A 27722-nucleotide genomic window follows, 5' to 3' on the forward strand; every position below is an offset into this window, starting at 1 on the left:
TTATTGAACAGAGACGGCTGTATATGAGGCAGCAGTGCGGATGGAACGTTGTGTTTGTCACGCAGCCCCCACTGCGATTGTGTTTCTTTGCAGCTGAAAATACACATATATCTTTGTGCAGAGTACATTTTTACATGATATGTACATCGGTAGATAGGCTGTGAAATGCTCTACATTTTAGTATATGGTGTAAAATGTATATACAGAGGAAGGACAAACATTTGGCAAAGTGCCGTCCTTACAGGAGAAATAACGGATAACTCTATACCTTGGTTTGAAATGGGAGTCAATGGTGGGAGAGGTGAATGAAAATATGTAAAAATACACACACACACACACACACACACACACACACACACACACACATATATATATATATTTTATATTTTTTTTTTGTATATTATATATATATATATATATATATATATATATATATATATATATATATCTTAATAATGGGGATATATAAAATTTATTTATTTTTATATATATATATATAGATCTATATATATATATATATAATATATATATATATATTACATGTTTTAGTCTAATAAGGGTCAGTGGAGGCCGAAACTGTTGAGCTAAAAGGAATTTCACCTTTTCTTTTCCCCCTCCCGTGGACTACAACCTATTTATATATATATATATATATATATATATATATATATATATATATATATATATATATATATATATATATATATGTATATATATATACATATATATATATAAAGGTAATGTCATGGAGGAAAATAGAAAATGAGAACTGCCTGAAATCTTTCGGTCTTAACAATTACTAAAGGCAAGACTGATCAGAATAATGAGAAACACAGTACAGGTAAGCACATATCAATGGACATTACAGGAATGTAAGGACAACGTCCTTTCACTAATTTCATTCAACTGTACAACGTGCCGAATTCTAATGTATTCCATATTGCGTAGAATTCTCTGGCCTTTCCGCTGATATAATTACCATGTATGAACACAGACTGCATCTGTAGTTATTTATGAATGTATGTCTGTAAGAAAACACAAATCTATTGTCTCAGAGTCAGTTTCTGCTCTCGGTGCGAGTTGGTACTACTTACCCGTCCGCACCTGTCTATGTCAACCCAGTTCGTCTGTAGTAAATTATCAGCACCCAGCTACCTGTCTTACTCTTTGGTCCTCACAACTGGTGACCTCCCGGAGTCGGTGACACAGCGGTTTAGGCCCAGCCTTTAAATGAATAATTATGGCCGCTCACCTTCAGAGAAAATTTAGCGAACTCAATACTGCGCCGCAGTTTAGGTCTCTGAAAGCTCCATTCCGAGGACGACACCGACACCATTAACGGACCCATCATGGCACAGCTTCCAAGCATGTTTTGGCGTTTTTCATGGACGGGTAGCTGGGTGCTGGTCAGCCAACACAAAACCTGTGGGCCTCCTCTGTTCTTCCCCCATTGCCATTGCCGCACCTGTGAGTCCCCAGGCAACCTCCCGATGCCGCTGCTACACCCAGGGTCCTGCTTTACCCACCCAACGTCGCTGATGCACATGTGGGCCTGCTTGGCCCCCACGACATTGCTGCCTGTGGGCCTCCTCAATCCCCTCGATGCTGCCATCACTCCTGGGGCTCGCTCGACCTGCCCGACGTCGTTGCCACACCTGTGGACCTGCTCACTCTCCCGACATAGTCGACTGTAGTACTCCTTGGTCCATTGACACAGCTGACACACATGTGGGCCTCCTCTGCCTGCCGGCACTGCTACCTGTACACTTCTCGACCTGCCGACATGACTGCCTCACCTGTGTTTCCGTTCTGCCTGCCCGATGCTGCTGCCGCACTGGGGACTTCCCCATCCAAACCTACGCCATCACTGCACCTGGGGGTCCCCACGGCCTGTCCCACGCCGCCACCACACACAATGCAGCTCCCTCAGCAGTCTTGGTCGCCCTCAGTCGACAGTAGAACCCTCAGGCAACCAACAGGGGAGGCATCCTGTCAGCCAGCAACGCCGAAGGACTCTACACAGGGTCGCCTCCTGCCTCCAAGATGTTTTTCATCCAATCATTATTCCATAATAATTGTCTTGTGGGGGGGAGTATTTGTAAAGAGAACTTTCTTTTACTAATTTCATTCAACTATAAGAACGTGCCGAATTCTAACGTATTCCATATTGTGTAGAATTCTCTGGCCTTTCCGCCAATATAATTACCATGTATGAACACAGACTGCATCTGTAGTTATTTATGAATGTATGTCTGTAAAAAAACACAAATATACTGTCACAGAGTCATTTCTACTCTTAGTGCAAGTCTGTTCTACTTATTTGTCCACACCTGTCTATGTCAACCCAATTCGTATGTAAAAAATTATCAGTACCCAGCTACCTATCTTACTCTCTGGTCCTCACAGGATTAACGAAAGGTCCTGGTCATTAAAAGAAATGAAAAATTGCATGTGAGATAGATTAAAGACTTAAAAGCAGCCACCCACACGTGGTCACACGTAATTAATCAGAAAACAATACATTTTGTTTTAGGAACAAAGAGGCATATACAAATGGACAGTGCAAAATTAGCAAAATCCTGAAAGCTAGATTAAGGATTTAAAAGCGGCCAGACACTGGTCAAAGGGAAATTAATTCGAAAATAATTCACTTTGTATTAGTAGCAACATGAATTGACAAAAGTGTGCAGATAATGAGTGAGAAACGAACATAAAGTATAAATATAGCGAGCATGAGAAAAAAATGAAAAAAAGCATGTGTGACTAATTAATTAGTAGTTAATTCATTTATTTTAGGTCGATCATAAACATTTTACAAATATATGGGTCCAAATGGTACAATCCCAGACTAAGATTTAGGTTTTTTTTTATTTAATAGTGATTTGTATAATTGCTGATTCCAGTAAATTTCTTGAAACATAATCATTAGACCTATCAATAACAGAGCTATTTTCCCAATTTATAAGATGAGATTTTTGCTCCCATGGATAAGTAGTGCATTTAAAGTCTGGGCTGTTCTAACTGAATACATATGCTGCTTTATTTGTACATTTAAATCTTTGCTTGATTGGCTAATATAAAAAGACAGGGTAATCCTTACAATGAATTTTGTAAATGATATTATTTGTTACCAGAATACTCTTAATTAGCATACCTATAATGGTGTTGTTATAAGAAAACACAGCATTAACATTAAAAGATTTAAATTTTCATTTTATGGTTTTAAATCCACAAAAGTAAGGCAAGGTAAGTACATTTTAGGGGTTTCTTTTTCATTATTAACACTAAAACTTTTTGTGATCTTTTCGATAACATAAATCAATTATATGAGGTGGGTTTCTTTTTCATTATTAACAATACTATAAAACTTTTTGTGAGCTTTTTAATAACAAAAATCAATTATATGAGGTGGGTAGCATAGATCATTTCGTATCTTTTATATGTATTCAATTTCTTGTTCAAGATATTGTGGACTCTTAATCCGCAAAGCACGCAAGAAAATCGAAGAAAAAATTTAATTTTTAATGTCAAGACAGTGGCCAGAATAAAAATGTACATATATTAAAGTATTTGTGGCTTTCCTATAAATACTGAATTTACACTGGAAAGACTCCATGTACTGATACATCTAGGAAAGCGATAACATTGTTATTTTCAATTTCAAGAGTGAATTTTATTGATGGCAATAAATTATTTAATTTAGACAGTAAATTGTTTGCATCGAAACCAACAGATAAGACTACTAAAATGTCAGCTACACATCTTAGCCATTTTAAGGGACAAGTGTGATATTCGGGAGGTGTTTTCTTTCAAAGAATTCCGTATATAAGTTTGAAAGGAGAGGTGATAAGGGGTTACCCATAGCCATACCAAATATTTGTTGGTAATATTCTCCATTAAAAGTTGGTAATATTCTCCATTAAAAGTAAATCTGCAATCACAAATGCACAACTTATTGAATGAAATTATGTGACTAACGGACATAGGTATATCATGCAATACAAAGTTCATTTCTTAGATATTTTAGCACAGAGTCAATAGGGACTTTTGTAAAAAGGAACTTACATCAAAAGTGACAACGATATCACTAGTGTTTAATACAATGTTATTTCATTTTTCCAGGAGGTCAAGAGAATTCTGGGTGTGTGAATTAGATACAATTCCAAGTAACGCAGCTAACAATTTAGTGATATATTGGGATATTTTATAAGCAACTGATCCTACACTACTATTAATAATAATTGGCCACATATGATTATTTTTCTTAAGAGTTTTAACTAGGCCATGTAAATAAAGTAATGAGTTACAGTTAATTTACAGTTAATTTACACAACAATTCTTTTTCATCTTTAAGAATTTGTTTCACAGTGATGTTAAAATTTTTTATTACTGGGTCTAACAGTTTTTTTATGAATTTTTTTTTTTAGTTGTTTCATCTTCTAGTAAAGTATGCATGCTTGCTATGTAGTCAATTTTGTCCAAAACTAATAAACTATTGGATTTATTGGCCTTAGTAATGTGTAAGCTAGTGTTATTCTTCAATTCTTTTAAACTCATTTTTTGTTAGCCAGCAGGGAAATTATTTTCATGACAGGCATACAAAGTACTATATGTCATGCCTTTGATAATGTCTAAATAGTTTTGTAGTAAGTCACAGTATTTTTCAAACTTATATAAAGATGACACTATTGATAAAGCTGAAGGTTTGTTGCAAATGAAGAATGACAAACCAAAGCCTAATGTATGCACTACATTTTCACTTATTGTTTGCATGATAAATTTACTATACAATCACTTCTAGCAATATTGGTCCAATAACTGTTGTCGACAAGGTTGTTTAATTTTCTATCCAGTATTCCAATCAATGTGCCTTTGGTTCTGTGAAGTTTTCCAGTACTTCTAGTCTTAATGTGTGTTTCTAATCAGTGGGAATTGAGTAGTTAAAAGTATGTTGGACTTTTTCAAATTCTTTAAATTTCTCCATTTCCTCCAATTTCGAGCTAACAATGTGACGTTTTAATATAATTTTTCATGTTAACTGTATTTTTATGTAAATACAAAAATACTAACATGGCTTAACCTACGTAGCTATCTGTTTGGAGGTGCATATGTGTCCCGTCATTCTAAACTACCCACGCATTTCAGGTGTGCTCTATACAATCCTAAAATACATACCTGTACAGTAAATATTTCAAGATCATCTTACAACACCGGAAAATATTGATATACATGAAATGTAGGCACAGAGCAATGTGCAAAGTTACTTAGGCCAAAGAAAACGGGCATCTGAATAGTAGGGATTGAGGATAAATCCATCCTCAATGGATGGATTTATCCTCGGGAGTAGTAATAACAGGTTTGGTGTGGTGGACAGATTGATCCTGTAGATAAACAATATTACACGCCATCGTAGTGCTTGTAACTTGATTGGAGTTTGCGTCTCTCTCTCACAAGAACTCTTTTTGTAAATTTGCTTGTAAATATACCAAGGCGTTGCTGTTGATTTTTGTCTTGTCTTTTACGATAGTATGTCAGTTTTAAATGTAATTTTACAAAGAAAAGTGCAAAAAAATATTAGAAAAAAGTATGTAAAAGTAAGAAAAAAAAGTTACTGAATCTTCATTCTCGGTAAATTTACATAAATATTTTTCAACAAATATGCTAAGAATTTGTTACTGCTTTTACTTCTTATCTGTATTTATATTGTGTGAGCAGTAATTATAATTTTATAAAATAAAATAAAATATTTATTAGAAAAGACATATATAACTTGGTAAAATTTAGGGGTTGTAAATAGTCATTTTCAACTTCTCATGGAAGGTGGGGGAAAATTTTTTAGAATTTTTATTTTTCACCATGTACATTTGCATATCTTCCTCTTTCCATTGTTGTGTTTCTTTAGTAAATTGGCCGACCTCAAAGTTTACCCGGCCTGAGGAGCTGCATATTTACCCGTCCAGTAAGGATTAATAACAGCTGTTGGCTGGTACATAATTTTGCAACATGACTTTGAGATATTAGTGTGTTCTGGGATATTTTGAGGTACATCTTTGTTTGAACCGTCAAGTTTGGCAATGAACTGAAATAGGCAGTTATAGGCATTTTAGGGGTGTATAGTAAATAGCCTACAAGTAACAGTAGTAAGATTACTTTGGGTGTTTGGAGATGATGGTTTGGGGTGTATTTGTATTTGAAATATTATATTTTTTTAGTATGACAAATTAAGGTATAATGTTGTTTTATCTATCAAATTAAGCAGGGATATGTTAAAATAGACAGTTATGAGCATTTTAGCTTAAGGGGTCACTGGGTATTTGGCAGTTATAAGCATTTTTACAGGGGATTTTTGCATTCCTGCGTTAGATTCTGGAACCTATTCCCGCATAAAAGTGGGGGAGCACTGTATATATATATATATATATATATATATATATATATAATATATATATATATATATATATATATATATATATATATATGCATGGAATATAAACATCTCACACACCTCAAGCACACAGCAATTTTCTACACCTGCTTGATCTACGTAGCCAAACCAAAAAAAAAATCAGTTTACTGAGATATATGATTAGTAACACTATAATTTTCCCTTCATCTCAAGTTAATTCATATTGTTTGCAGGAAATGGAGTATGTTGATACTTGCCATCTGTGCTATGAAGTTTACGATGAAGAAACAAGAAGACCTCGTATGTTACCCTGTGGCCATAGTTATTGCACTGACTGCATAACCAAGCTAATTATGAATGGTAGACTTTCATGCCCAGAGTGCAATACAAACTTTGTAGCTTCAGATTCATCACAAATTCCAGTAAATTATGGGATGGAAAGGGTTATTTCTGCTATGAAAGAAAAGCAATCAGGCACCATTTGTAAACTGCAGTCACTGGACAAAATTAGAACAATGCAAGACATAATTGATTCTCATAAATCAAGTGCTCTTAATCTACTTGTTTCCTCTGAAGCTTTGGAGAAGCAGTTGTCAGATTATATAGATTTTCTACAGAAAAGCATAAAATCACACAAAGAATTGGCTGTAAAGTTGCACAGTAAGATCAGCTGGCATGAATCTATTGTAAAACAGATGACAGAAGAGGAAGAAAAGACAAAGGAAGCACAGAAGCAAGTGATAATTTACAGCAAAAACATGAGAGCTAATTTACCCGAACTAGATTGTGCAGACAGTAATAAAGCTGTTTCCATTGCCGTGGCCAAAGTAACTGAAACTTTTGGTGAACTTGCCAATTGTGTAAACAATTGTCAGGCAAAGCTTCCTAACCCAACAATTGCGCTTGCGCAGAAGGTAATTCTTTTATTCTGCCATTGATTGACAAATTATATAAGGATTTAATATGTTCATGCCCAAAACCTGAACCTGGCAGACCGTAAATTATGTAGCTAATCCATTTCAATCACTTGAGAAAAGAATGAGTCTATCGTATATTATTAGTATATTATTAGTGTTAATTCTGAATAATAATCTATATTAAATAACAGACGCTAATGAAGAATGAGGCAGTGTTACATGAAGAGGACTCTAATAATGAAGAGGACTTCTATGCTTCCGTTCTGTCAACCAGATATTTCACAATTTTAGAGAAGATAAGTTTATGCAGCAATGGGAAATTTTTATTCACTGTAAGTATTTAAAATAAGGATTACGTACTTTCTAAGTTCATGTCTAATGTTTTCTGTAATCTGAAATCATTGTCAATTTTTCTTTTGTCTTTCTTAATAAAAGCTTTTAACAAAGTGAACATTATCATTTCTCTCTCTCTCTCTCTCTCTCTCTCTCTCTCTCTCTCTCTCTCACCGATGGCAACTGAGCTTACCATGTATGCTTTATGCTTTAGGATACTCACCTGTATATAGTTACATATCGTTTTAAGAGGAATTATTAACATTGTATGATTATATTGATTGTTTAATCATCTTCAAAGATAATGTTTTCCAATACGAATGTAAATTTCATGGAGTTGAAGTGTGAAGTTTAATAAAGAATTTGTACATCAGATATTTTGTTCTGTTAGAAAATGGCTTTCAATATCTGAGAGAAAACAATAAATCAGAAGTGTCTTTATAACATTTATTTAAAAACTACAGCAATTTAGAAAGCTCGGTGGTGTTTAGATATTACTGACGATGATCCCAAACGTAGATTGTGTACAAACTGAACTTACTAGAGCATATATTGTATTCTCCAAAGAATTTCATAATAGGTTACTTATTGACACGCCATGTAATATTTTCGTAGGTGGATCAACTCAAGTCTGACCCGGATACCTGGAGGGAAAGAATAAAATCCGGCAGAGTTTTTGCGGTATCTTCTGTTGATGGGCGTAACAGATCTGCATCTCTCTCGATGAAGGATGGACAAGTGTACCTTCACTGCTTGAAAGATGAAGAAGCTCCACTGGTTAGCTACCAAGTTGAGGTACAATGCGGTCTTTGTTTTCATTTTTGTAGACTCTCTCTCTCTCTCTCTCTCTCTCTCTCTCTCTCTCTCTCTCTCTCTCTCTCTCTCAGGTTTAATTTCTATATTGTCATTTGACCGCAAACTGCAAATCTATCACCTTAAAAGACATACGTATATTATTAGTGTAGCAGTGTGCGGAATTTAAAAATCCTCTTCTAGTGGCTTTCGACGATTACGATAGGGCATCTAACAGGATGCACATACCAGCATTTCGTAAAGTCTATTAGAAGGGCAAACCTTAAAGGTGAAATATTTCTTCTAAAATCCCCCTAGACACTACAAATCCACTTCACAGCACCATATCAACAGTAGTATTGCATTTACTTCGTTTATGGAATTTTCAAGCAAATTTTCAATTTGTAAAGCTGCTCGGAATATTCCATGAACGCAATAGGTGCAATTCTAATGTTCATGGGGTCAAGTCAATTTGCAGGGAATGGCAGGATGCTAAAGGAAATATTATTTCACCATTGCGGTTTCCCTTCTCATAGATTTTGTACTGAAAAAAGTGGTTGCAGATGAAAGACTTTTTATTGGAGCTGAAATTGAAAAAATTAGTTGACTTAAAATATTCATATGTTGCCTTTATAATCACCAAAACCCAGCTTGTGATAATTATCCATAGTAATACTAGCTGGGCTTTTGTAGATGAGAGATGAATTGGAAGAAGCAGATCTAATTGAATGAGAACAGTGAAATGGAAGTCTGGAGCGGAGTGGAGATTTGTGAAAGATAAAACATGTGAAATACATACATTTTATATATATATATATATATATATATATATTATATATATATATATATAATATATATATATATATATATATATATATATATATATATATATATATATATATATGTATATTTATTCGTGTGTGTGTGTGTATGTATATATATATATATATATATTATATATATATATATTATTTACACCTATATATATATATATATATATATATATATATATATATATGTATACATATATATATATATATATATATATATATATATATATATATATATATATATATATATATACGTATATATTGAAAACTATTGTTTTCAATACAAAAACATCTCTAACTACTTAATAAGAAATGAAAGGCATCAGACATAATATGTGAAACGTTTGAGACTTGCGAAAGATGGCGCAATCCTTCCACGTGATTACTTGGCAAAGGCAAGTGTGAAACGACACGAGCATAGCATGTTAAAAAGAAGAAGAAGAAAAAAAAATAGAACCACGTGGCCCGGAGCGGTGACAGCTATCTTCCTGCTTCGAACAGACATTGCTATTTCTCTTTAACATTCTACTTTATCTTAACTTTTAAATTATATTATGCGAAATCTGAACATGCATTATCAGAACATACTAACTCGAAGCTTAATAAGGAATCTGAAAATGTTAGTTATGATTGTAATCTCACTTTCTTTCTACTTATTGTTTTGAAAGAGAATTTTTATGATACTAGCTGAACTTCAGGTCCAAAACGATTTGAGGCCATACAAGAGAGAGAGCTCTCATTCGGAACTTTGAACTTGGGACGTACAGAGATTATCTCCCTCTCTCCCTCTCCTGCGTCATTTTTTTTATTTTACATTAACGTAAAGATTTTTTACTTAGTGATTGGTTACTTGTAAATTTAAATTTCGTATTTCTTAGAGTTATTTAGTATTCTTAGGGCTTGTTGTGGAATCTGAACAAACATTGTACAAGTGTGTAACGGCACCTTTTCTTTTTTGAAATGTTGTGAATGGTGAAATTTTGGAGTTAGCTGCAGCAGAAAAACATAATTGGTACCAAGGTAATGTGTTCTTACAATTATTAAGTTGAAACTTTAAGAATCTTTAAATGTTTGGTGAGACTTTATTATTATTTACAGTGGTTTGGTGAAACAATTTGAATTTTTACACATTGTAAATTTTTATGTTTTGTGTTTGTTTCTTTTGAAGTGATATTTTGTGCATTTATCCATTTTTCTTTTTGAAGTGTGTTTTTTTTTATATTCTGTGTGATTAATGCTTTCTTTTTGCAATTTTGGTATTTTCCACATTTTCTGTGTTTTCATTTACATTCACAGTTTGATTAAGTTAATTGCTTTCATTCATTAATTGTTGCATATTTAATTGAATTTAACACTTGTGAATTAATTTGCATTTACTTAGAATTCTGTTCAAGTTTTAGTGTTGTTTAGCACTTGTGGATTAATTGCCAAATTTTAATTATTACCTAACACTTTTGAATTTCGATTGAATTAATTTTCTTGATTTTTATGATTGATTAATTTTGATTAAATTTTACTTAATAATTAATTCAAGAACTAATTAAACTTTGTGTTGTTTTCAAGTAACAGTAAATTTCCCTGAGATTGTGAATTTCACTAATGAATTTTGAGTTCAATAATAAATCTTTGTAGTCAAAGTTTTTATAAGTGTTTTCTTTTTCCCCACTATATTTAATTTTGTTTAAATAGAAACATAGAGTGGTAATTGAGATGTTTTCCTTCAATTTAATTGAAGTGAGTTAGAACCAGGGAAGTACTTAGACTTTTAAAATCAAGGAAATACTTAGACTTTTAAAGTTGTTGATGGAGTGATGCCCTTTAATTGATTTAATTACATATAAGATTATCTCAGACCTGTTTCAATGAACTTATCTAATTTTCTGCAATACTGGTAAGTTGTTTAAGGGATCACTGTTGCCTTTAGAGTATTCAGTCGTATTTTTACCTGTGATGAAGGTTCAGGTGTTTGGCTGTGGTGAGGTAATATTTAATGATTGGTAAGGGTAATAACCAGATAGTTGGCACTTCGTCACATGTATTAATAGTGCCTAGACCAGGGAAAACAGATTACATTATCACTCTAGTCTATACTGGTTGTGGTTAGGGATATATTTTGTTAGGAGAGTGACCATATAGGTTTTGTTTTGCAGTTATTGCGTTGAATTGTAAGTTGATAACTAGAGAAAATGGCTCAGTTCAATGTTCAGGAATTTTTAGCAGCCATTCCATCCAAGTGTTATCTGAAACCACTTTGACTAAGGCACAGTGGAGCATTAGCATTTGCATGTGGTGGTTGTGTGTCTACTAGTATGGTAAAGGCACAAATAAGATGTATTGCTATGGAATCATTGATAGACTTTGGTAGAATAACTGATGAAGATGAGTTAGAATTAGCTCAAGAGTTGTTGAATGTAGCATGTCCTGATCTTATAAATAAGCAAGAAGACAAGAAAGAGAAAAGTGATGCAGAGTTGGAGCTTAGATGCATTGAAGCAGAAGAGAATTTGATTAAACTGATAATGCAAGCTGAAAGAGAAAGCGAGAGAGAGAAGAGAAAGAGAAGAAAGCGAGAGAACGAGAAAGAAGAGAAAGAGAAGAAAAGGGAGAAAAGAGAGAAAGAGGATAAGAAAGAAAAAGATCAGAGAGATAGAGAGATAAAAGAGGAAAAGAGAAAAGGGGAAAGAGAAGTCGCAAGTTTTGAAAGGGAGATGGAATTGATAAGAGCTATATCCACATTACCTGTGACACCATCTAACCCTAACCAAGGTAACCAAGACCCTGTATTTGATGTAGTAAGAGTACAGAAGTTAATCCCTAAGTTTACTGAAAAAACTCCAAATGAGTTTTTTGATCACTTTGAGAAAGTGGCTTCAGAAGGTAAAAGGTCAGTTTTGTTGCAAAGTGTCTTAATTGGTAAAGGGTAAGTGCTTATCTAGCCTTAACAGCTGATCAGTGTAAAGACTACAAGGTACTTAAACACAATGTGCTACAAGTTTACCAGATGACCCCAGAGTACTACAATGAAAGATTCAGAAATTTAAGAAAAGATGAGAAGGGAATCTTCTCAGATTATGCTTACAAAGTGAGAAGGTGTTTTAAACTTTGGTTACAAGCTGCTAAAGTTAAATCTTTTGATGAGTTATCTTAGGGGAATTCCTGAACATATAAGAGCCTATTCGAGAGAGAGAGAGAGGTTAAGAAACTTGACAAAGCTGCTACACTGAGTGAAGATTACAGTATATTTAGTAGCAAACACAATTACAATGTCAAGTACCAGAATCAACAACGCCCAGCTTTTAAGTCTCATCCAAGTTTCGGGAACAAATTTAACGGGAACCTACAAGTGATACTATAAAGAGTACACAATGTAATACACTTCAGCAAGCTAATGAGAAATCCTCATCCAATTTTTCAAGACAGTTACAGAAACGTAATGTTGTCTGCTTTAAGTGTGGAAGAGCAGGACACTTCAGTCAAGAGTGTTACCGGAATCAACAGCTGTCAAAGCCAGTTGGTCAAGTAGTGAAAGGTGACCAGGTGAAACAAACTACGAAGAGCAGTGTGAGAAAGAATCAGACTCCAGAGATGACTGAAAATAAAGCAGCCAGTGGAAATGTAACCTCAAGCAGTGAGTGGCTTAGCAGTGTGGAGGGTTTTAAGTCATATATCTATGAGGGTATGCTGTCAACTCAAGGAGGGAGTGTGCAGGTACCAGTCAAGATATTACATGATACATGGAGTAACCATAGTGTGGTAGTACGTGGCGCTCACCCTCAGTTGGAGAAGAGTCTCACTTGAGATTCAGTTATTTTGAAGGGTATAGGAGGAGAGGAAGTAACTCCTATATGCTGCTTACACCTGTCGTGTGAATTGGTGACAGGGACTGTTTGCTGTAAAGGACTCACTGGCTGTGGAAGGTGTACATATTCTGTTGGGGAATGAAGTTGGTGGTGTGCCATTTATTCCTTGTCCTGTAGTGACAGACAAACTATTAAGGATTAGTCCTACGGTAGAGTTGGAGAAGAATAACCCCCACCAGTTTCCTAGTTGTGTAACTACCAGAAGTATGAAGAGGACTATGCCTGTAAGTGAAGAAACTGAGGATTTACACACCCAAGAAGGATCAACTGAAGGATCTTTAAGCTTAGAAGAATTGTTTCAGGGAAGTGATATTGGTAAATGTTTAGGAGAGGGCCGCACCAGTTTTTTAAGTTTTAACGACGAAAAACGGCAAAACAACCAACAGATTGGTGTTGCAGAATGCATAGAAACATGAGAAAACTCTTTTAAAACAAGAAACAATCACTTACTCTTACACATATAATCTAACCCTAGACCTACTACTACAATTATAGCGGACCCCAGTGGGAACCGGGCACCATACCCCTACCTAGGCCTAGCGAGGGGCTTTGCCCCCCTGCAACCCCCCCACCTGCGACCACCCCCCCTATGCGACCCGCACCTGCGGCTCCCCCTTGCGACCCCCCCTTAAGGGCGCTACCTAACCTAACACAACCACCTAACCTAACCTAACGTAAGGCGCTGTACCCCTACCTAGGTCTAGTGGGGGTGCTTTGCCCCCCCCTTTGCGACTTCCCCCATATGGGCACTACCTAACACAAGCATCAAACCTAATCTAAAGGGATTCTGCTGCTACTGCTGCTGTATATATCCTTATACTACCACCACTATAATATACTAAATCAAGCTTACCTTAAAGTGTAGGTTGATAGAGATGTGCTGATGCTGTGAGGAAAACGTGAAGCTGTTGTACAGGTTTTTTGACATGCAACTTGAAGTAGGAAGTGGCCAGGTACCCAATGAAGTGTTTCTTTCTCCTGCCAAATTTAGGCACTGAATTCTTGATATCCCACTACTTCCTCTCCACTGTATTGGTATGAGCCTGTGTCTTGGGAGCAACAAAGTTAATACAGTGGCTCAATCCTGTCTTTAAATTATCACCGACAGGAGGGTGTCACGATTCCAGGTTTCCACGAGAACCAGGAAAAACTCTAGAGATTCGCGGCAAATGCCACCAAATACCCACTGGCCATCTATTACTCGGCCAACATTATATTTTAGTTTGCCAAATTTTGACTCGTCAATTTCCACTATGCAATTTTTGCCGCCAATTTTTTTGCTGCAGCAAAAAACCCAAGAAATGATGACTTCTCTACAAAATGAGCACCAATCGCATACAGTAGCTTTATTCAATTTAAGTTCAGAAATGGCTACATCATAGCAAAACCAATTTTGGACCCAAAGAACTATAAATTTTACATTTATTTCAATGTCCAGTTTCACTTTAGAAAACCACATACAAGCAAATAAATACACTTTGTATGAACACTGCTTTTGTCTTCGTCCTTTCATAAGGAAAGATTTATCAAACCTAAAACTATGTTTGTTAAAATCTACCCTACACACTGCATGCCAATTCGGGAAAATTTTCGCTCTTAAAATTATATTGTGTCTCTTGCACAAATCTACTATTTTTTGTGTATTTCTAGAATACACTAGACAAAAATCACCATAATTTAAACATTATCTCACTCATATACCACTGTTTACATAGTACATTCCAACACATTCTAGTAAAAAACATTATCACTGATATCTGCATGCGGCCCTCTTCTAAACATTTACCGAGATGTTTCCCTGAGTGCTGACCAGGAGGAGATTTCCCAAGAGGAAGAAGAAGAAGAAGAAGAAGAAGAACCTGTTGTTCCTGAAGAGACTTCGAGAAGTCAAAGTGCTCCTGAAGATAGTGGTGAAACTACAGTAGCTGAGTTAGCAGATATTGAGAATTCAACCCTTGAAGTTGGGCAAGTGACAAGAGAGAAGCTAATGGACTTGTAGAAGAAGGATGCATCGTTAGCTGATTTTTGTTCTTCAGAGTTGTTGATCATGAAGAGATGCAACAAACTCCTACCTGTTATTATCTAAAGGAAGGTTTTCTCATGAGGAAGTACAGACCTGCAGATATACCAGGAGATGCTGTATGGGGAGAATTTCATCAGATTTTGATTCCATATCCATTGAGGAAGCAAGTAGTAGCAGTAGCTCACGAGTCTGGACATACGGGAATCAGGAAGACTGTGGAAAAGATCATGAAATATTTTTCTGGCCTGGACTTCACAGAGATGTTAGCAGGTTTTGTCGTGAGTTTCATACCTGCCAGATAGTTGGAAAACCAAATGAAACCATCCAGAAAGCCCCCTGCAACCTATAAGAAGTTAGAGGAGAACCCTTTAGTAAAGTGATTATAGATATGGTTGGACCGTTGCCGAAGACATAGGAGGGAAATGAGTATTTGTTGACATTAATAAGCCCTGTGACAAGATATCCGGAGGCGATCCCTGTTAGAAACATATCAGCTAAGATAGTTGTTGAAAAACTATTGGAGTTTTTCTCAAAGTTTGGTATAACAGAAATAGTACAAAGTGATATAGGAACAAATTACTTCCAAGTTATTCCAGGATGTAATGAATTTGTTAGGAGTGAATCAACAGTTAGCAACTGCTCATCATCCAGAGACTCAAGGAGTCTTGGAAAGGTTCCATCAGACATTGAAAAGTATGCTGACAAAATATTGTTCGAGTCGGGAAGAGAATGGGATATTGGTTTACCCTTAATGTTTTTTTTAAGTCAGGAATGCATATCAAGAAAGCATGGGTTGTTCACCTGATGAGATGATTTTTGGTAGAGAAGTGAGGACCGTTGACGATTCTTGCAGAAAATTGGGAAGAACATCAAGAGAAAATCCAAGGAGAATATATGAAGAACTTAAGGAAAAGGTTGAAAGAGATTAGAAAATTCTCTTTAGAAAATTTGAAAGTGAACCAAGAGAAAATGAAAAGGAGATATGATGATGCTAAGACCAAGCTGAGAAGTTTTAGTGTTGGTCAACAAGTGTTGCCCCTCACCAATGAATTTCAAGGTCGTTACAAGATAATTGAGAAGTTAAGTGATAGAACTGATGTGATTGAAACACCAGAAAGAAGAACACGACAAAGGAAGATACATGTGAACCTCTTGATAGGAAATGGTACCTCAGACGTGAAGACTACAACGTCGTTACATATATATATATATATATATTAGTATATATATAGATATTATATATATATATATATATTACACTATATGTATATATACATAGTATATATCATATTAAAAATCATGCTCAATTTTTCTTTGGATTCAAATCGTGCATTTTCATGTGTAAGATGGGAGTATGAGCCATTCCTTGAATATAGCCGTATAATGAATTGCAAAGCCTTTAGTATGTTAATGATTCTACTTGAAAGTAAAGGAATTTGAGGCATTGATTGACTCTACACCAACTACATGCATTCAGATTTTTCATCATCAGGATTATTCCTTCAGCCATTTTTTCCTGATTTTTTTCCATTGCTCCCTACAAAGCATAAGGAATATTATGGTCTCTTACCTTTTTTATTATGAAACCAGTGAAGCATTCTAAAATTTACTTTCATTTGCAGCACAGTGAAATTGTCAATTGCAGTGGAGAAGCTTCAACTGTTGCTTTCTTCGATCTGGAATGGGACGGTTCCACTAAAGGACGAATTCATATTATGATGCCTTCCAATACTCCTTTGGCACAACACTTCAGAGCTGTCTGCACGGGGGAATTAGGACTCACGTACATAAACAGGAAACTCGTTCGTGTAAGTGATACTACAATATCATGTGAATCTTACGATGACAGTAGTACCATAGGAAGTTTAAGCCATTTGGGGCACATAGATCTTAATGGTGACTTGTATAAGTGTGTACCTGAAACTGGAACCATTTGGATGAATACGGATGGCTCATTCTACATCTTAACTGGTTCAGTGGATAGTAATTGGTATTTTCGAGTTTTTGGTAAAGTTAAAGATGAAAATCTAATGCTGAGTAAAGTTGCAAAACGATCGCAAAATGGATTTAATGACATTAAAATTGTTGAAAGTGGTGTAGTTTTGCAAGTCTGAAAGTCAAGGTCTGATTGAAAAATTTCGTCTACATATCCAATTATTATGACATAGCTAAAAGTAAGGCATTTATTGCCTTGTTTATATTTTTGTAGGGATATAATTCACTGCACTGAATACATTTTCATTTGTTATAAAGGTAAGTAAAGCTAGAGAAGCGGGGACAGCTTTCTCACATTTTGATTCTGTGACTCAATGTGATATAACTTTTCAGCTTTTTAATCACATTAAATCTTGGACCTCTAACCTTCATCATTATAATGGCATCTCTGGAAATGTGATATAACTTTTCAGCTTTTTAATCACATTAAATCTTGGACCTCTAACCTTCATCATTATAATGGCATCTCTGGAAGGGGTTAGAGCTGTTAAAAACTTCCGAAAATGTTGCTAGAAAAAAGGAAGATTACGTGTCACGGCCCTTCAGGACAGAAGGACAGAACTAAAATGAGGGTATTGTACTTCAGCCAAAGCCGGCGAGTTTGTAGCTTGCACCACTCCAAAGTGACCCCCAAAGATTTACGTAAAATTTTGTTAACCAGCATTTTATCAATGATAATTTATACATACCAGAGCTCAGATTAAATGTTTTCCTTGAATACTTCCTTATAAAAGCAGACTCAATTGTATTCCTGTTAATGTAATTATTACAAAATAAACATTTCTGCTGCCTTTGTAAAATCTGTAGAATGATGAAAATTACTAGGGTGAATAAAAATAGAATTACACTTTTCATAAGCCAAATTAAACCGTAATTCTGTCATAACGCAACCAAGGTGACTTCTCAATTGGAACTATAATTCCAGTTCTTAATTATCACATAATTATGGACAGAATTAAGGTCTGTCTAAGCATGCAGCCATTCGCTCGGGCACATCCCTTAACCTGAGAAATACTACCTGGAGATATTTAATATCACTTAATGACAACGCTCCTACATATATGATTTAGGACTCTGCACTTAATCACCTATAGCTTCCAGTTCTGAATTATGCTAGGTAACTTTATAAAAACAATAATACATTTTTTAGAATATTACTCTAGAATAAAAGACGAGCAATGTCACTCAGATGAACAGTCCTCCCAGAGCGTCTCGGAGCTATGCGCTGACACCCCTTCTATGTTCTTTTATATAAAACTCCCCCCCCCCCCCCACCCTCTCTCTCTCTCTCTCTCTCTCTCTCTCTCTCTCTATCGATCTATCTATCTAACTAGCTAGCCAGCTAGGTTTTTTTCATCTCGATCTGTTAGGCCTATTTGAAAAATAATAGACTAGTAATTAGAAAGTTATTTTATTTTTTACTTTTTTACGTGTCTTTTTAACTTTAAGTAAAGAACTTGTGTTTATTTGGAAAGCAGCCCAACAGTCTATCATCTGTGCATTTTGAAAGCTCTGGTACAGACATTCTTCTGAGCATGTTAGTTGAGGTAAACTTTGCGTCTTACCTGCCTGTGTATGCAATAACTTGCACTTATACCATGTACAGCCTGTACTATACAGGTAATATCTATTGCTACGTGAACAGTTTGCCTACTTCTACATGACAAATAGTGTGAGACAAATGGCTAACCTATTGTTTTTTGTATTAGTAGTCAGCAATATACGTGGCGTTTTAGTTAGCGTGTTTATTGTAACTGATAAATATATAGAAAGTGGGAATCGTTAAGTATATGAAGAGGTTTTCTAGCAAACTTCACAGCGAGCCACCGTGCTCTGTATTTCAGTGACATCTTGGTGATTCATGCAGTGGCAGATCTTGAAATCTTCCAAGGGTGTGGGGGGGCCCCCACATAGGATTTTAATATATTATATATATATATATATATATATATATATATATATATATATATATATTTAATTATATATACATATCTTGTATGTGAAGAAGTTCCCACAATGCGATGTGTTGTATCTCTTCAGTTCTAGTTTCCATCCATTATTTCTTGTCTGATTTTCATTTAACGTGAATAGGTTACTGTTTACTTTTGTCTTGCCTTTCAGTATTTTGAATGTCTATTAGTTGTCCTTGGAATCGTCGTGATTCTAGGTCATATATGTTCAGGCTCTCTAATCGTCCTTGGTAACTTATTTGCCTGATGGATGGAATTAACTCTGTGGCTCTTCTTGTACCCCTTTTAGTCCATTTGTGTTCTATACTTCATATTCAAGATGAGGTCTAACAATTGATTTGTAGAGCTGCATCACCGTTTCCTTATTTCTGTATCTGAACTGCCTCTTTATGTATCGTACTAGTTTCTGTGCCTTCTTTTAAGTGTTTATGCCCCATTTTGTGGATTTTAAGACCTTGGTAATAATAACTCCAAGGTCCTCTTCTTGCTGTACACTATTTATGTCATTGCCAAGCAGCATGTAGTTGGCATGAGGGTTGTTTGTCCTATTCGTAACACTTTACATTTATCCAGAATAAAAGACGTTTGCCATATTTTTTTACCACTCCTATTTTCCTTAGATAATTTCTTAAACTTTCCACTGGCTCTTGGTCTGCTGCATTTACACCAAGCTTTGTGTCATCTGCAAAGTGGCTACCCTGCTAGTTAATCCTACATTAATGTCATTAATGTAAATAATAAAACAAGAGTGGGCCAAGGACAGAACCCTGAGGAACTCCGCTTGTCCCGTCTGTCCCATTCTGATTCTTCACCAGTTATTAAGATTCACTGTTTTCTATTAGTTAGCCAGTCTTCGATCCAGTCAGCTATTTCTCCTACAATTCCTAAAGCTCCAACTTTGTCATTAGTTTGTTGTGTGGAACTTTGTCAAAGGCCTTTTGGAAATATAAGTAGTAGAGTATGTCTATTGCTCTACCACATTCGTAAATACCAAGCATGTTATGAAAAAACTCCAAGAGATTTGATAGGCAGGATCTGTTTTGTCTGAAACCGCGTTGGCTGTTTAACAACAAGTTGTTTCTATCAATGTGTGTGTGTGTGAGAGAGAGAGAGAGAGAGAGATTATAATTCTGAAGATTGTTACATTGTTTCCAACACAGGTACTTTGCAAAGAAGTAGCAGATGAAGATTCTTTAGCAAATATAAGCATTAAATACATGCATAAAAAAAGGCATAGGATATTGGTACTGCAGCCGTATCCCTGATTACGATAGATATTGGTACGGCAGTGAATTGCGCATGCGTCAATTTTAGACTTCCTGCCGTACAATTAACATAGTGTAGTGGGGGTACGTCAGATTCTGTCAGTGGTGCCGTATTGCGCTATTGACTTGCTGTAGGTGCGGCAGTATGCTAATCATGCAGCTGTTGCCGTACACTGTTGCTAAGAGCTATAGGTACGGCACTAGAGGATCAGCGACAGTAGTAATAATAGTCGTACTGAATTGTTCCGCTGAACATGATCAATTCAAAATGTCAAAGTGAAGCACCATACTGTCATCACCAAAGCACCAAAACATTTTGACAGTAAATGAAAATATAAAAAATCATAATAATATTTAAATATGCTTAGATTTTGACTATATACATGAAAAATAAAACTCAACTAATCTATCTGTGTACTTCATATTTTCTTTGAATCTACTCAGAACCATGTAATAAGATATCAGTTTTCCCCGAAAAACAGATGTTTTCAGGTTTCAACGAGCTGAAAAAAGCAATAGACGTCTAGAAGAGTCAAACTTCCAGAAATTGTAAAGCATCCGTAGGTCACGAACGATCGAATCGGCCCTGAAAAGAGCTCCGAAGAGGAGATTCAAAAAAGACTTGAAGTATACACAGAAATCGTGCTCTGCTGTATTCATGGTAGTAAGGAAAACTACCAAGTCGATCCTGTGGTAAACGGCCTAATCAATCGTAAGTAATTATTAAAATCAGGTCTATATTAACAGTATGTTTCCCATATTGGACGCACTAGGCTTCAATTTCTGGAAGTTTGACTCTTCATAGACGTCTACTGCCTGTTACAGCTTGTTGAAACCTGAAAATATCTGTTTTTCAGCGCAAACTGATGTAATTACACGGTTCACGTTGCTAGGTCGTCATTTTCTTGCTGTCACTGATATGCCTGAGGCGGCCGCGGTTAACAAGGGTTTGCGCATGCGTAATTCACTGCCGTACCAATATCTATCGCAATCAGGGATACAGCTGCCGTACTAATATCCAGTTCGTAAAAAAAATTATATAATTTTGTTTTCAATGTTTCTATCAATATTTTACTTGTGTGCAATGGTACACATTATGAAAATTTAATTATAGCTTTGAGATTTACACATTAATCTATCCATTATGGTGGAGGGTGACCAGGTGCGGCCCCCCCCCCCCCCCCCCTTAAATCCGCCACTGGATTCATGGGCTACTCAGAGATAAAAAAACTATCGTTCTCGTCAACAAACCCTTCATGACTTCTAAGCAAACAAAGCTGACTTCCTTGTTTGTTTAAACAAATTGGGTGCAAGAAAAATAATGTGCAGGCGACTGATGCTGATCAGAGTAAGAGTGAAAAAATTGTGATTCAGACGTATCCAGATTTTCAAAATATCCGTGTTCACTTTAGAAAGCAATATTGCTTTGAAGTCTAGTGTGTATCCTTGTTCAGGTGTCTGGACTGAAAAAATGTGGAAGAAAAGGGAGGAAACTCATCCAGGGTTAGACTTTAGGGATAATAAATTGTGTAAAGTATGTGTAAGCATTAGTAATATTACTTTTTATTTCAAAGCGTTTTCATTTGAGGGATCATGAGCAAGCATAGTTAATATGACACGTCTTTTACTTCTAAAGAATCGAAGTACACATGTGAAGTATCAGAAAAAAAGTATCTCATAAACTACCGAAAGGTCAGTGTTGCTTTGTGTGATCAAAACGTAGCTAAGAAAGTTTCCTCTGGAAAATTTATTGATACCATGAAGGCTTCTTATCTAGAGATAACTTGTTCGTTTAGAGATAGCTTGTTCGTTTTTTATTTTTCTGAATATTACATTTTTATAGCTCAGAATGACAAGACCATACTCTGATCACTTTGGCTTGCTGGAACTATTAAAAGAAAGGTGATGATGACATTGGCTTGGGATGGCATTTCTGCTCAAGTGCTAAAGAAGTTATGTGATCAGAAAGAAAGTTTGCCGATACCTAAAGCAGGTAAATGGAGAAATTATGTACTCATTGATGAATGAACACGCCTGAGCATGAAAACCGCCTTGATAGGTTAATTGAAATATCGAAGTTATCAGGAAGATCATCTCCATTTGATGCTCTTAGGTCTAATTTAGCCACCTGATCAGAAAACTGCAACTGTGGCTAAGCATCTACTATTGAACTGCCTCAGTAACCATGGACTTGATGATTCATATATGAAACAACCATGTAGCATTTGCTGGTAATGCAGCAAGCGTCATGCTTGGTCTTAGATCTGGTATTGCAACAATTATCATGAACAGTTATCTTGATAAAATAATCTGGCATTGGCTTAATCACTAAAAAGAATTTGTAGTTTGCAGTAGGTATGTCGTTGAGAGATGTTCATGTAATTAATAATTTTCAAGCATTAAGGGATAAACTGGACTCTGTTTACGGTCAACTACTTAAGTCAAAAAGGAACTCTTTGAATGTGCCTCTTAACTAAAACAACAACTTTACACAATAGAGCATGTTCTTAGCACCAGGTGGGTGCCCGGCTTGCTTATAACAGTTTCAGAAAATGGAAGTACTTGTTCTCATTTTGAAAATGTAGTGAAAGAAGAAGCAGTATCTGGAAGTGATAGAAAAACCTAAGCAGCTTCGTTGAACAGAACAGTTTCTATTGGATTTAGCTCTTGTGTATGACACATTGCATGAACTTCATTTACTCTTAGAATGTCTACAAAAACCGCTTCAGTTATGTGTGCAGACAAACTCATCAAACGTAGCATTAGGTCAGTGCGTGGACAAAGGGAGGCCAGGCACGAAAACTTACAAAGCTCAAGAGAGTTCAAAAGGGAAGTTTAGAAAAATTACTATAAAAAGAAGCAAAGAAAAAAAAACCTGCTCCCATTTATTTTCAACATTTTGATACTAGTCTTCTGAACAATTTGTAGCACTACATTCACAACATGCATGAAAGTTTCGCAAACTATCGCTTGATTATCAGAGAATGTAAATTCACTCATATAAGTTCATGGATGTCTCCGGGTATGAAGCTAAATTCCATCCAACCCCTTTCTGGACAACGAGTCTGTATGGGCACACGCCAAAATTTCCTACGGAAGAATTAGGTAGTTGAACATTTGGCTAGTTTGCACTCACAGACACCTGTCATCCAGAAAGGGGTGAAATGGAAATCTCTCTCAAACACCCGGGCATCCATGAACTTATATGAATGACTGTACATACGTATAAATCATTGCGAAATGAATCGTGTCTTAGAAAAGACGATTAGCCTTATGATAACCCTTACATGTGAAACTTATCGAGAGAGAGCGGAGTGAAAATATAGCATCCAAAAAATCTTTGCGTGATTCATCAAAATGTAATGATAATTTATCCGAAATGACTTTCTTTTATGTAACTTACATGCACAAAACTTACATGTTTTGTTTATGTTATATGTATTGTGAAGGTCTTCCACGTTCTTTCTTCATTCCAATGCTTCGTTGTGGAGGCTGTCCTTATTGGTATAATTTATTTTTGTCACCACAGTCGACAAAATCAAATCAAAAGAAATCCCAATAATTAATGACATCGCTCCAATCTACGCTTTCGTTAGCAGCTACTCTTTTTCTAGAGGTACTATTTCTGACATTGTTCCATCAAGTTTAATGATAATCCCTCTTCTCCAAGGAATCTTGATTATGCTCGTAGGCTGTTGTTGAAAATCAATATCCTTGAATTGCACTTTTTTTTTTCCTATCTGTGTGCAAGGTATGGTATTCTTTTCTTGCTTCTATTTCCCTTGATTCATTATTTTACAGCTGTATGGGGCATGTGTATTATTTATTCTTTTCCCAAGAACCTCCAGATTTTAATTGATTGTCCATATAAGCTCAGTGCTCAAGTTTATGACGGTGTAGCTGCCTTCAATGGAGTCAATACAGATATAAATATGTGAAGAAAAGGCGTGTGTAATAGCCATGCACCCTACGCAAACCTAATTCTGGAAGAGGGAATGTCACAAAATATTAATGTTCAAATATTTTTATTAGCTTATCAGTTACCAGCATTGACCTTCAAATTCACAAAAAAATCCTACATAAGAGAATGATTTTGGCAGCCGAATTCCAAAGCCATCAGCAACACACTGGAATTTCAAGTGCAGAGCAGTTGGTACAGTGAATTAAATGTATACTAATTGGACCTTGCAACACATTGAAAACATCAAACTCAAGATACCGCCAGTAGCTCATATCAAGAAAATTGTAAAGAATCAAAGTAATTCCTGATGCTGACATGTGTTATGTTATTTTAAGTCTAGAGGTAGTACTGGTGCAGCCAAGGTTAATGCCTCCTGAAATGCTTTAAGTGTTTTCTCTTAGCCTTACCCCTAGATCTTTACTTCATCTTTTTTTCTTTCTTTCTTTTCTGGATCCTCTTATCTTGCTGCCCAGGGTCCACTCTAACTCCCTCTGTTCACTGACCTAGCGCTGAAGGGTGAAGTTCGTGCCCTGGTGTTTGGCTCCGTAGTCAAAATCTGATGATACATTCAATCCACTCACAGTCGCAGTTCTCCGTAGGGGGGTATTGCCATCAGTGGACCTCATGCGGTGCACTGTAGTCATCACTTAAGGTTCTTTGCAGCGTGCCTTAGACCCCTAGCTGCAACCACTTTCGTTCCTTTTACTGTACCTCCTTTCATATTCTCTTACTTCATTTTACTTTCCACCCTCTCCTAGCACTTGATTCATAGTTTTTTACTGTCAATTTCCATTTCAGCACTGAATGACCTCATAGGTCCCAGTGCCTTTGGTTTAAATTTTATATTCAACTCAACTCAACTCAACTCACAGTCGCTGTTTGTTGTAAGAATACAAGTATTGTTTAAAAGGTGTTCTTTGCCATAATTGCCTTGGCTGAGTACCTATACGCTGGTGGTAGGACCCTTGTAGGTGAGAACTCAGTCCCTTCTCCAGCTTCACCCGAAGCCTTATGTTGATATGTCCTTATTGTGGTGAAAAAGATGGACTTAGTGGACTGTATCCTTAATGTCTTACTAGGTCAAAAACCGCTAAAAGCCTTACGCAACAACACCAAAATGCTCCCTTTGCGGTTTCTAAATTACGGGGAGATATCCCTCAACCCAAGTCATTGTTAACAAGGATAACACACCAATATCATTAATAAAAAGTACCACAATTAAGTACTTTCATTTACTGAGCAGTCCCTGTAGACATGAACTCAGATCAGAAGTCGCTATGAGATACGACGAGAGGTATGCTCCTCTCTCTCTCTCTCTCAAAATCTCGCGCGTACTCACGGGTTGATTTACAGCGTATCCGGACAATTATTCGAAAACAATTATTCGAAAACAGTTGTTCGAAAACAATTATTCGAAAAGTAATTGTTCGGAAAAGATAAACATAACACTTGTTCGAAAAAGATAGCTATAAACAAATAAACATAATACTTTGTTCATTTCCAAGAAAACTCAAAAAGATTTTTTTAGTTTAGAGGATACACCCTTTGCAAAAAGACATGGCTGAATTTATTCAAAGCCAGAAAGTAAGAGCTATGTTATTACTGGACGGATTCGTATATGTGAAAGACAAGCAAGTAAGGACGAAGGTCTATTGGAAATGCCAACATTTTGCTGAAAAGTGCAAAGGCCGCGCTATAACAGTTGATGGCTCGATCAGTTCTACTTCCGGTGAACATAATCACTCTGGAAATTCGACAAATGTTGAGGTACGGAAGTTTTTAGATAGACTGAAGACTGACGCAAGAACAACACGAGATTCTCCTCATTTTATCATCTCTATCATCTTTAAACACAGATTTTGAGCCCGCTATGGTAAAGGCAGTTAAGGAAGAATTGCCATCTAGTAATCATTACGGGTGTTTTATTTTATTTTATTTTTTTCATTTGTGTCGGTGTGTATAATTGTTTTCGAACAATTGTCCTAGATTCGATTTACAGACCTTACCTTGTTTCTGCAATGCTACGTCGATGACAGGTCACCTCAAAAGTTAAGCCAGGAAGCTGTATGTACCGTCCTGCATTCAGGTTTTATTGCTGAAAAGAGACAAGTTATACAATTACCACGAAGGCAGAACTGACTCACAAGGTTTTCATGAACATAAAAATCTTTTATAATAATTATCAGGTTCATTGTTAAAAATAAAGGCCAAATATAATAGTGTGGGATTTCAATATATATTTGTTAAATGTAATGAATTAACTGGTGGTGTGTGACTATACAATTTTGGATGATGTCACGCCCAAACAGTGTACGCACATACGCACACCTGCCCATAAAGGGGCACGCAGAGGGGCGAACAACTACCCATCCTTTTCCCTCCGGATCTCTTGACTTCTCCTAATGGCTTCTCTGGCGAGAGGTCCGAACAAGATCTAATAACACCTTCAACTCTTACCATACATGATATGCGCAATACAATCACCAAGAGGAATTTAATCTAAATAAAGATAAATGAATTATCATAACTAAAACAGTAGTACTTGTACTTCGTTACTAAATCGTCTACTAATGTTTATGTCAAAAGAACTTCGACTTTGTGTAAAACCATCTTTCGGTGCTATAACAGCCCCACAGATACTACATGCTAGATAGAACATAACAAAAATCATAAATTAATGTTAAGAGCGTCATTCTCGAGTAGGATGTGGTTCTGTGTTCACCCTCATTATCACATGACATGCAATAGAGACGTACATATTTTTACAAAATACACAGGGATGCGAATATATTTGGTTTTCACATGAATAGAAATAGAGTAACAGTTCATATCTGTAGATTACCTGACCGACGGCAATTCGCAATGAAAAATCAATCAATGATCTCTTATGAGACAGATACTAATAACTCTATAGTAAGGGATATATAGCACGGAAACAAGTGAATACACAAAAAGATTAGAAAAAATAGTTGTGAGAGGAACTTCTCACACTTATTTCTGAAGTCTAACCACATATACTTAAAACAGTGGGAACTGTCAGTCAAATAAGCGTTATATGTATAGATGTCATTGTTAACACTGTTGAAGAGCCTTGACAACGATTAACAGGCCCACTGTCGACATAAAATCTCTGAAGGGTCTGTTTAATTGACTTTGACTTCACACACTTGTAGCTTATTCATGCATTACCACTGAAAAACACAGAGAGAAACTAATGGTGGTTTTATATTTTGTCGTAACAGGATCAGCAACAATTACTTAGCAAATCTATATGTTTAAAGCTGCTACGTAACCGTTGCTGTTCCGGGTTCACCAACAATTTAAACAAGTATATTTTTTTTTAAAACCATTAATAGCAGTCTGTGCTTTA

General features: G+C 35.9%; 1 protein-coding gene across 5 annotated transcripts in view; it reads left to right on the top strand.

Annotated features, from left to right (window-relative positions):
* LOC135208413 (E3 ubiquitin-protein ligase TRIM22-like) overlaps window positions 1-27722 on the top strand; it is a 217032-nt gene that overhangs the window by 18942 nt on the left and 170368 nt on the right. For 3 of the 5 annotated variants that reach the window (XM_064240554.1, XM_064240556.1, XM_064240555.1), the window contains exons 2-5: window positions 6640-7320; window positions 7515-7655; window positions 8272-8451; window positions 16784-16969. In XM_064240554.1, coding sequence (XP_064096624.1) covers window positions 6643-7320; window positions 7515-7655; window positions 8272-8451; window positions 16784-16969 — 1185 coding nt within the window. In that variant the 5' untranslated portion in view covers window positions 6640-6642. Of the gene's footprint in view, window positions 1-6639; window positions 7321-7514; window positions 7656-8271; window positions 8452-16783; window positions 17957-27722 lie in introns of those variants that run through there. The other 2 variants (XM_064240552.1, XM_064240553.1) reach the window with 1 other exon arrangement.

The sequence above is a fragment of the Macrobrachium nipponense genome, chromosome 35, assembly GCF_015104395.2.
Source record: "Macrobrachium nipponense isolate FS-2020 chromosome 35, ASM1510439v2, whole genome shotgun sequence".
Taxonomy (NCBI): Eukaryota; Metazoa; Arthropoda; class Malacostraca; order Decapoda; family Palaemonidae; genus Macrobrachium; species Macrobrachium nipponense.